The sequence below is a fragment of the Cygnus olor genome, unplaced genomic scaffold, assembly GCF_009769625.2.
Source record: "Cygnus olor isolate bCygOlo1 unplaced genomic scaffold, bCygOlo1.pri.v2 scaffold_203_ctg1, whole genome shotgun sequence".
In the NCBI taxonomy this organism is placed as follows: domain Eukaryota; kingdom Metazoa; phylum Chordata; class Aves; order Anseriformes; family Anatidae; genus Cygnus; species Cygnus olor.
The window spans coordinates 1-11,653 of record NW_024429137.1 but is presented as its reverse complement, the minus strand read 5'-3'; the positions used below and the strand labels follow the sequence as shown (position 1 = coordinate 11,653).

Sequence of the window (11,653 nt, the reverse complement as noted above, 5' to 3'; positions counted from 1 at the left end):
TGTCGCTGACCGTTTATCATGAGATATACAATATCCGCCCCCCGGCCCCCTGTGAGCCCCCCCCCGCCAAGCCTGGGGGCGCCTATGCAGGGCCCTGCAGGGGGTTGGACGGGATTTGGGGGGGAGGGCGGGGGGGGAGCTCGTTAGGAGAACTCCTTGACGAACTTGGTGTAGAAGGCGCTGAGCTTCTGCAGCAGGACCTGCAGCTTGTCTGCGGGCGGCAGGATGGTCATCCTGGGGGGGGGGACACACCAGGTTGAGCGTTGGGACCCCCCCAGCACCCCCACATTGTGCCCCCCATCCCCCAGCCCCGGGATCCCCATGGCCCCCAGCTGGCGCTGGGGCTTTTGGGGAGCTCCAGTCCCACTAGGGACGGGAGTGGGGATGGGAATGAGGGTGGGGACCTGGGGGAGGTGTGGGGGTCCTGGGGAGGGGCAGAGTCCTGAGCCTGGCCTGGACCCATCCATCTTGTCCCTGTCCCTGTCCCTGTCCCTGTCCCTGTCCCTGTCCCTCTTCCCAGCCTTGGTCCTCTATCCCCATCCATCCCAACCCTGCCCCATCCCAAACCATGCCCCCATCCTCTACCATACTCCAGCCATGACCACGCCCCATCTGCCCTGTCCCTGTCCCCAACCCTTATCATGTCCCCAGTAGTGACCCTGACCTTGACCATCCCACCCCATCCCTGGCCCCATTCATGGCCCTGTCACCGTCCCCACACACCCCTGTCCCTAACCCCATCCCCACTCATGACCCTGTTCCCTGCCATCCCAACCCTGGTCCCCATCCCGTCCCTGTCCCCCATGCCTGTCCCTGTCCCCACACCTGAAGTGGAAGGTGCCCTCCTTCTGCCCGAACCCGGAGCCGGGCACCACGCAGATCCCGGTCTCCTCCAACAGCCGCATGCAGAAGAACATGTCGGGGGCCTGGCCCTGCGCCTGTGGGTGGCACCGCTCAGCCCCACGGCGACCCCAGCCCCACGGCGACCCCGGCCCCAGGGTGACCCCACCCCATGGTGACCCCAGCCCCATGGTGACCCCAGCCCCACGGCACGTACCTGTGCCGCCTGCAGGGCGCGGGGCGGCAGCTCAATGCGGGGGAAGGCGTACATGGCGCCCTGCACCGGGTTGCAGCGGATGCCGGGCGTGCGGTTGAAAATCTCCTGGGTGAGCTTCGCCTTCTGCGCCAGAGCGCTCAGCACAGCCTGCTTCTCCTGGGGGGGGGGGGGGGGGGCAAATGGGGGCGTGACGGGGCTGTGCCCACCCCACGAACCCCATTTCCCACCCCATGTACCCCATCCCCAACTCTTGTGCCCCATCCCATCCCATCCCCATCCCCATCCCATCCCATCCCATCCCCATCCCCATCCCATCCCTCCCCATCCCCATCCCATCCCCATCCCATCCCATCCCATCCCATCCCATCCCATCCCATCCCATCCCCATCCCCATCCCATCCCCATCCCCATCCCATCCCATCCCATCCCATCCCATCCCATCCCATCCCATCCATCCCATCCCATCCCCATCCCCATCCCCATCCCATCCCATCCCATCCCATCCCATCCCATCCCATCCCCATCCCCATCCCCATCCCATCCCATCCCATCCCCATCCCATCCCATCCCCATCCCCATCCCATCCCACCCCACCACCCCCACCCCGCACCCACCGCCATGAATCCCTCGTATGAGGGCTCCCCGGGCTGCGGGGGGTTGACGACGGCATCCAGCAGGATCTGCCCAGCCACGGGGGGGCAGAGCCGCACCGACACGAGCTTGGCCAGCTGCTGCTGCACCTCGGGGTCCATGTTCACCACCTCCACGTACCCACCACGGAACCCGCACCTGCACCACACGGCCCTGCTGCCACCGGGATGGGGACGGACACGGGGATGGGGAGGGGGACAGGGAGGGGGCGGTGGCAGCTCCTCGGATGGGGACCCCAGGCAGGACCCCCCACCAGGACCCCTCCACTGACATCCCCACCCCACAGCATCCATGGGGCCACCACATCTCCACCCCCACAGCACCCATGGGGTCCTTATTCCTTCCCCATGATCAACCACATCCCCATCCCACCCCACACCACCCACGGGGCCATGGTGGCCCTATTCCTACCCTATGATCTACAACATCCCTATCCCCACCCCATAAGGGCCATGGGGCCACCATATCCCCATCCCTATCCCACCCACAGCATCCATGGGGCCATGGTGTCCATATTCCTACCCCATGATCCACCACATCCTTACCTCCACCCCATAGGGTCCATAGAGCCACACCCCCCCATCCCACCCCATAGCACCCATGGGGCCACCACATCCCCTTCCCCATCCCCATCCCCATCCCCATCCCACTCCAGAGAATCCATGAGGCCACCACATAGGGTCCATGGGGCCACATCTCCACCCCCATCCCCACCCCATAGGTTTCATGGGGCCACTTCCCCAACCCTACCCCATTGCATCCATGGGGCCATGGTGTCCCTATTCTTATCCCATGGTCCACATCATCCCCACCCCACAGCATCCATGGGGCCACCACATCCCCACCCTATAGGGTCCATGGGACCACATCCCCACCCCATAGGGTCCACAGGGCCACCACGTCCCCATCCCCAGAGCATCCCTGGAACCATGGTGTCCCTATTCCTACCCCATGGTCCACAACATCCGCACCCCAACCCATAGGATCCATGGGGCCACATCCCCACCCCACACCACCCATGGGGCCACCACATCCCCACCCCACCCCGTAGGGTCCCTGTGCCCCCCACCCCAGCACCCATGGGCCCCCCCACCCCGTGTCAGGGCCACCCACTCGCCAGCGAAGCCCTTGGAGATGGAGTGGAAGGAGGCGAGCTCCACGGTGTCGGCATAGGGCGGCCCCAGCTGGGCCAGCACCTTCTTGAAGGAGTGGAAGGCGGCGCCCTCGGCGTACACGTTATCCTGGTAGACCTGCGGGGGGCCGCGTCAGCGCGGGCTGGGGGCCACGGCCGGCCGGGGGGGCCCCGTCCCTCACCTCGTCGGCCAGCAGGAAGAGACGCTCCTCGTAGGCAAACTTGATGACGGCCTCGATGCACTCGCGGCTCTGCACCTGCCCTGGGGGGGCACGGGGCGTTGGGGAGCGCCAGTGACACGGCGGGACAGGGAGACGGGACCAGAGGAGTATGTGGGGGCCGGTACCAGAGGAGTATGGGGGGACCAGTAGCAGTAGGGTACTGGGAGGACCATTACCAGTAGGGCATTGGGGTCCCATTACTGGTAGGACATTAGGGATTCCACTACTGCTAGGGCATTGGGGTCCCAGTCCCAGTAGGGCACTGGGGTCCCATTACCAGTAGGGCATTGGGGGTCCCAGTAGAGTATTGGGGTCCCATTACCTGTAGAGCATTGGGGTCCCAGTCCCGGGAGGGTATTTGGGTCCTATTAGCAGTAGGACATTGACCCCAGGGCTTCCAGTATGACCCAGTGCTCCCAGTATGACCCCAGGCTTCCTGTATGACCCCAGGTTCCCAGTATGACCCAGGGGCTCCCAGTCTAACACCAGGGCTCCCAGTACGACTTGGGGCTCTCAGTATAACCCCAGGCTACCAGTATGACCCCGGGGCTTCCAGTATGACTCTTGGGCTCCCAGTATGACTCTTGGGCTCCCAGTCTGGTCCCAGGCTCCCAGTATGACCCCAGGGCTTCCAGTATAACACTAGGGCTCCCAGTCTGTCCCCAGGCTACCAGTCCAGCCCCAGGCTCCCAGTATGACCCTGGGGCTCCCAGTCCAACCCCAGTTCTCCCAGTATGACCTCAGGCTCCCAGTATGACCCCATCACTCCCAGTATGACCCCAGTGCTCCCAGTATGACCCAGGGGCTCCCAGTATGAGCCCAGGCTCCCAGGATAACACCAGGGCTCCCAGTCTGTCCCCAGGCTCCCAGTATGACACTGGCCTCCCAGTATAACACTAGGGCTCCCAGTATGACCCTGGAGCTCCCAGTATAACACCAGGACTCCCAGTATGATCAAGGGCTCCCAGTATGACCCTGGGGCTCCCAGTATGACCCCGGGGCTCCCAGTCTGGTCCCAGGCTCCCAGTCTGGTCCCAGGCTCCCAGTATGATCCCAGGCTCCCAGTATGGCACCAGGACTCCCAGTATGACCCTGGGGCTCCCAGTATGACCCTAGGGCTTACAGTCCAGCCCCAGGCTCCCAGTATGACCCCATGCTCCCAGTATGACTCTAGGGCCCCCACTATGACCCCAGTGCTCCCAGTCCAACCCCTAGGGCCCCCAGTACGACCCCAGTGCTCCCAGTCCAACCCCAGTGCTCCCAGTACAACCCCGGGCTCCCAGTATGACCCCAGGGCTCCCATTATAACGGTATAACACCAGGCCTCCCGGTATAACACCAGGGCTGCCAGTCCAACCTGGGGCTCCCAGTATGACCCTGGGGGGCTCCCAGTATGACCTTGGGATCCCAGTCGAACCCCAGTACGACCCCGGTGCTCCCACCCCAGGCGGTGCCTGCAGTGCCTGCAGTGCCCGTGGTGCCCATGGTGCCCGCAGTGCCTGCAGTGCCCGCAGTGCCCGCAGTGCCCGCGGTGCCACGCGGTGCCGTACCGGTGGGGTTGCCGGGGTTGATGACGCAGAGGGCGCGGGGGCAGCAGCGGCGGCGGCCCTCGTCCAGCACGCGGCGCAGCTCAGCGGGGTCCAGCGCCCAGGTGCGCTCCTCGGCCAGCAGGTAGCCCAGCTGCACCGCGCCCAGCTCCGCCAGCGCCGCCGAGTACAGCGGGTACTGCGGCACCGGCACCAGCACCCCCGTGCGCGCACCGCCCTCGCCGGCCACCAGCAGCTTCAGGATGCTCTGTGTTGGGGGGGGGCGGTGGTGGGAGGTGGGCGAGGGGCGATGGGGAGCATGGGGGTAGGGGGGCATTGGGGTGGGGTGGCATGGGGACGGGGAGACGTGGGGATGGGGTGACACAGGGACATGGTGATGTGGGGACAGGGTGGCATGGGGATGGAGTGACACGGGGTTGGGGTGACATGGGGTTGAGGTGACATGGGAATGGGGTGGCACGGGGACGGGGTGGCATGGGGATGGGGGGACACGGGGTTGGCTTGACATGGGGATTGGGTGGCACGGGGATGGGATAATATGGGGATGGGGTGACACGGCGATGGGGTGACACGGGGACAGGGTGACATGGGGATGGAGTGACGTGGGGACACGGTGATGTGGGGACAGGGTGGCATGGAGTTGGGGTGACGTGGGGACGGGGGGACATGGGGATGGGTGGACATGGGGTTGGGGTGACAAGGGGATGGGGTGGCAAAGGGATGGGGTAATATAGGGATGGGGTGACATGGCGATGGGGTGACGTGGTGATGGGGTGGCACAGAGACAGGGTGGCATGGGGTTGGGGTGACACAGGGATGGGGTGACACAGGGATGGGGTGACACAGGGATATGGTGATATGGGGACAGGGTGGCACAGAGATTGGGTGGCACGGGGATGGGGTAATATGGGGATGGGGTGACATGGGGATGGGGTGACATGGTGGTGGGGTGGCACAGGGACAGGGTGGCACGGGGTTGGGGTGACACGGGAACAGTGTGACACAGGGACAGGGCGACACAAGGACATGGTGATGTGGGAATGGGGTGGCACAGGGATGGGGTGGCACAGGGACAGGGTAATAGCGGGATGGGGTGACATGGGGTTGGGGTGACATGGAGAAGGGGTGACACAGGGACAGGGGGACGGGGAGCATGGGGATGGGGTGGCACAGGGATGGGGTGACATGGGGACAGGATGGGGAGGGGACGGGGTGGCAGAGGGATGGGGTGACATTGGGATGGGGTGACACGGGGATGGGGTGGCACGGGGTTGGGGTGACATGGGGTTGAAGTAATATGAGGACGGGGTGACATGGGGTTGGGGTGACACAGGGACGGGAAGGGACGGGGACAGGACGGGGTGGCACAAGCACAAGGTGGCATGGGGTTGGGGTGACACGGGGATGGGGCAGGGAGGGGACAGGGTGGCATGGGGAGGGGGTGACATGGGGACATGGTGATGTGGGGATACAGTGGCACAGGGATGGGGTGACATGGGGATGGGGTGACATGAGGACGAGGACAGGGAAGGGATGGGGTGACATGGGGACGGGGGCAGTGACAGGATGGGGACAGAAAGGGGACAGGGACAGTGAGGGGACAGGGTGACCCGGGGAGGGGGTGACAGAGGGATAGGGTGACATGGGGACAGGGTGACATGGGGTTGGGGTGACATGGGGACAGGGGCAGTGAAGGGACAGGGTGACATAGGGAGGGGGTGGTACAGGGAGGGGGTGACACCAGGGTGGGATGACGCCAGGATGGGGTGGTACAAAAATGGGGTGACACAGGGATGGGGGCAGTGAGGGGACGGGGACAGAAAGGGGACAGGGGCAGTGAGGGGACAATGAGGGGATGGGGACAGGGACAGGGAGGGGATGGGGATGAGGACAGTGGGGACAGTGAGGGGACAGGGTGGTGACTGGGATGGGGGGGGTAAGGGGACAGGGACAGCATGGGGACAGGGACAATGGGGCAGTGAGGTGGCCTGGGGACATCGTGGGCACGGTGACAGCGTGGGGACAGGGGCACTGCGGGGACAGGGGCATTACGGGGAGGGGGACGTTATGGGGCTGGGGACATTGTGGGGACAGGCACAGTGTGGGGACGGGCACGGTGTGGGGACAAGGACATTTGTAGGACCGGGACGCTGCGGGCACAGGACGCCGGGGACAGGACACTGTCGGTGCCAGCGGCGTGGTGCCAGTGGTGCCAGCGGGCGCCCTGGGGACACCGGAGCCGGGTCCCGGCCCCCCGCCCCCCCCCCACCCCCGCGCACGGCACCGCCCCCAGGGGACAGTGCCAGGGGTGGCACAAAGGGACCTTTGTGGCCGTGCCACCGCCGGGCGTGGGAACGGGGACGGGGACCGGGGACAGGGATAGGGACAGGGACAGGGACAGGGACAGGACGGGGATGGGGACAGGGACAGGGACGGGGACAGGGACAGAACGGGGATGGGGACAGGGATGGGGACAGGACAGGGACAGGGACGGGGACAGGTCCCCACCACGATGGCGTCACTGGCACCGGTGGCCAGGAAGATGTCCTGGGGACGCGCGGGGACGCCGTCGCGGCGCTCCAGGAACCGCGCCACGTCCTGGCGGATGGCCTCGATGCCGGGGCTGGCGCTGTAGGCACCTGGCGGCCACCGGGGCTGGCTGTCCCCAGCGCGTCCCCAACGCGTCCCCAAGATCCCCACTGTCCCCCTGTCCCCGTTGTCCCCACGTCCCCACTGTCCCCGTTGTCCCCATGCCCTGCATTGTCCCCACGGTCCTTGTGGCTCCCCCGTCTCCTTGTCCCCATTGTCCCCCTGTCCCCACTGGTCCCCCGTCCCCATTGTCCCCCCCATGTCCCTGTGGTCCCCACTGTCCCCACTATCCCCACGGTCCCCCTGTCCCCATTGTCCCCATGGTCCTTGTGGCTCCCACTGCCTCCCTGTCCCCACTGTCCCCACCACACCTATGGTCACCCTGTCCCCACTGTCCCCACCACCCCCATTGCCCCCATCATCCCCACAGTCCCCATTGTCCCCGTCATCCCCATGGTCCCCCCGTCCCCATTGTCCCCAAATCCCCCTGTCCTCACTGTCCCCACCATCCTCATGGTCCCCATTGTCCCCATCATCCCCATTGTCCCCCCTGTCCCCATGGTCCCCATTGACCCCCTGTCCCCATTGTCCCCATTGTCCCCCCTGTCCCCATTGTCCCCCCTGTCCCCACCACCCCCATGGCCTCATTGTCCCCATTGTCCCCCCTGTCCCCGTGGTCCCCATTGACCCCCTGTCCCCATTGTCCCCATTGTCCCCCCTGTCCCCATTATCCCCCCTGTCCCCACCATCCCCATCGCCCCCACCGCCCCCACCGTCCCCCCGGTCCCCCTGCCCCCACAACCCCCCGAGTCCCCCTGTCCGCCCCCCCCCGCCCACCTTGTCCCCCCTGTCCCCCCCAGCGTCCCCTCACCGGCGCTCTGCCCCGCGCAGGCGTCCAGCAGCCGCCGCGCCCTCGCCTTGGCGTCCTCGGGGAAGGCGTCGTGGCGCAGGAGCTCGGGGCACACGCACAGCGCCGCCACCTGCGGGGACGGGGTCAGCCCCCCGGGGACACCGGGGACACCGGGGGCACCGTGTGTGTGTCCCCCCCCCCGCCCCGGCCCCGGCCCCGTACCTGGCGGAGGAAGGTGATGGGTTTCTGCCCCATGGCGTGGGCGTCGCCGATGTTGGCCTTGATCACCTCGGTGAAGGGCTTGGGGACGCCCTGCGGGGACACGGGGACACGGGGATGGGGTCGGGGGGGGGGCTGCCCCATGGGTGGAGCACCAGGGGGTGGGGGGGCAGAGGGGACACGGGGGGTGTCATGGGGGTGAGGGGGACAGGGGGATAATGGGGGTATGGGGACGTGGGGATATGGGGGGCCATGGGGACTTTGGGGACTTTGGGGACTTTGGGACGTTGGGGACATTGGGGAGATGGGGAGATGGGGATGGGGGCACGTGGGGATATGGGGGTGTGGGGAGAGGGGGAGTGGGGACATTGGGGACGTGGGGACGGGATATGGGGATGGGGGGACATGGGGACATGGGGATGGGGGATATGGGGACAGAGGGAATACGGGGACACTGGGGACAGGGCAGATATGGGGACGGGGGGGATGGGGGGCATGGGGACACGGGACGAGGGGAGTGGGGACATTGGGGACAGAGCAAATGGGAACAATGGGGATGGGAGACAATGGGAACAGTGGGGGCGTGGGGATGGGGGAATGGGGACACTGGGGATATGGGGACGTGGGGATATGGGGACATGGGGACACTGGGGAACATGGGGACATGGGGACGCTGGGATAACTGGGGACACTGGGGCCAGCTGGTAACGGGGTCACCGGGGACGTCCCCAGCGCCGCCACCCCCCCGGCGCGGACTTTGGCCACGGGGCGGACTCTGCCCACGCGGGGTGGGGACGTCGCCTGCGCATGACAGCGTCTTGGGGACACGGGGGGGGGGGGGATCCCCAAGCACCCCGGGGGGGCCAAAGGATTCAATGACCCCCCCCCAGGGATGTGTCCTTGGTGGCCCTGGGTGACAAGAGGGGACAAGGCCATCGGGGGGGGGGGGGAGGCACTGGGAGCCACTGGTGGCAGTGGGAAAGTGCCCAGATGGGGACATGGGGACATGGGGGGAGGGCAGGGGAGGGTGACAAGGGACAGGAGGGGACATGGGGAAGGGGGGGGGGGTCCCCAAACTCCTGGGTATGGGGGGGGCAGGTGGGGGGGTCCCCGGTTTGGGGGTCTTGGGGGTCCCTGGGTATGGGGGGTTGGGGGGGGGGGTCCCAGGTTTGGGGTCGCCGGGTTTGGGGGTTTGGGGTCCCTGGGGATGGGGGTGCCAGGGTTGGGGTTGGGTCCTGGGGTTTATGGGGGGGGGGGTCTTTGGTTTGGGGGTCCTGGATAGAGGGGATCCCTGGTATGGGGGGGGGTCTCTGGTTTGGGGTCTCTGGGTCCAGGGGTGCCTGGGTTGGGGGTCTGGGGGCCTTGAGGGGTCCCTGGGTCCAAGGGGTGCTGGGTTTGGGGGGGCCCCAAGTCGAGGGGGGGGTCCCTAGGTCTAAAGGATCATGGACAGAGGGGGCTGGGGGGTCTTGGGGGTCCCTGGGAATGGGGGTCCCCAGGTTTTGGGGGGTCCTGGGGTTGGGGGCAGTCCCTGATTTGGGGTCGCCAGGTCTGAGGGTCACTGGGTCTGGGGGTGCCCTGGGGGGGGGGGGGTCCTTAAATCTGGGAGGGGCCCAGTTGGGGGGAGGACACCCTGAGTGCAAGGGGTGCCTGGTTTGGGGGACCCCAAATTTGGGGAAGGGGCGCTGGGTCGAGGGGGGGGTCCCTGGTTTGGGGGACCCCATATCCGGGGGGGGAGGTCCTTGGGTCCAACGGGTCCTGGCCGCGGGGGGTCTGGGGGGGTCTCGGGGGTCCCTGGTGTGGGCTGGAGACCCCAAATTTGGGGGTCCCCATGGCTGGGGGGTCCCTGGGGCTGGGGGTCCTGGCTTGGGGGGGGTCCCCAGCTCTTGTGGGGGGGGGGGTCCCCAGGTTTGGGGACTGGGGGGGGGGGTGGCGGGGGTGGGTCCCGTACCTGCCGCAGCTCCTGCTCCAGCTGCAGGGCGCGGGTGACGATGGGGCCCCGCACGGCGTACTCCACGCGCCGCACCGCGGGGTTCATGCTGCTGGCGCTCAGCACCGGGGCCCGGCCGCCCCCCGACGCCGCCGTCGACGCCGCCGCCGCCGCCATGGCCGGGAGCCTGCGGGGTCGCCGCGCGCTCAGAGCCCGCATGGGGCCCGGTGCCGGCCCCCGGGGAACGGAGCCGGGAACCGGGAACGAGCGGGCGAAGGCGGCACCGCCCCGGGCAGCGGCACAGGGCGGGACGCGGGGCGTGGGGCGTGGGGGTGTGGGGCGCGGGGCGTGGGGCACGGGACGTGGGGCACGGGGCAAGGGGCGTCGGGCACGGGACGGGGGGCACGGGGCAAGGGGCACGGGGCACGAGGTGGGAGCGGGGCACGGGACGTGGGGCATGGGGCGCAGGGCACTGGGCACGGGGAATGGGATGCGGGGAGCGGGACGTGGGGCACTGGGCACGGGACACAAGACGGGCGCGGGGCACAAGGTGCGTGCGGGGCACGGGGTGTGGGGCACAGGGACATGGGGTATGTGACGTGGGGACGTGGGGACGTGGGGATATGGGGACATTATGGGGACGTGGGGACGTGGGGATATGGGGACGGGGATATGGGGATGTGGGGACACAAGGACATGGGGACACGGGGAGCGCTGTGGGGACAGGGGAAGGCAGGGACACAAGGTTATGGGGACACGGGCATAGGGCCACAGGGTGGTGGCACGGGGACAAGGAGATGGGGACACAGGGACACGGGCACGGGGACACGGGGGGTGGGACACGGGTACATGGGGCAGGAGGCGATGGGGACGGCGTGGGGACGTGGGGACGTGGGGACACGGGGACAGGGCCAGGAGGCGCCGCCGGTGGCACCCAGCACCACCGGGACCCACAGCAGCTGGGGCGGGGGGGGGGGGGGGGGGGGGGGGGTGGGGGGGGGGGGGGAGTGCAGATTTGGGGCAGGGCCCCACAGCAGGGGGACAGCCCTGGGGGGGAGGGAGCCAGGGGGGAACCTCCTGCCTGCCCCAAAGCTCCCCACAGCTCTGCCCCACTGCTGCCCCCCCATGTCCCCCTGTACCCCCCCCCCTTGCCCCATAGCCCCCTCAATTGCCCCATAGCCCCCACCGCTGCCCCATAGCTCCCCCCACTGCCCCATAGCCCACCCGCCTCATAGCCCCCCACTGCCCCATACCCCCCCAATTGCCCCATAGCCTCCCCCCGCCCCATAGCCCCCTGCCCTATAGCCTCCTGCCCCATACCCCCTGTGCCCCATAGCCCCCCCAATTGCCCCACAGCCCCCCTGCCCCTTAGCCTCCCTGCCCCATAACCCCCCCCACCGCCCCATAGCCCCAATTGCCCCACAGCCCCCCCCATTGCTCCACACTCCCCCCCGCCCCAT

The 11,653-nt window shown here is 67.8% G+C and overlaps 1 protein-coding gene across 1 annotated transcript; it reads right to left on the bottom strand.

The window, feature by feature from the left end:
- On the bottom strand, positions 1-10,413 carry LOC121063345 (alanine aminotransferase 1-like). The gene is made up of 11 exons (XM_040543766.1): positions 10,215-10,413; positions 8,270-8,359; positions 8,069-8,177; positions 7,117-7,247; positions 4,612-4,855; positions 3,023-3,102; positions 2,822-2,958; positions 1,672-1,846; positions 1,058-1,213; positions 826-938; positions 1-234 (listed from the first exon to the last, which is right to left on the bottom strand). The coding sequence occupies exons 1-11, from the start codon at positions 10,410-10,412 to the stop codon at positions 144-146; spliced, it is 1,524 nt and encodes a 507-aa protein (XP_040399700.1). The 5' UTR covers position 10,413; the 3' UTR covers positions 1-143.
- Positions 10,414-11,653: the final 1,240 nt, after the last annotated feature.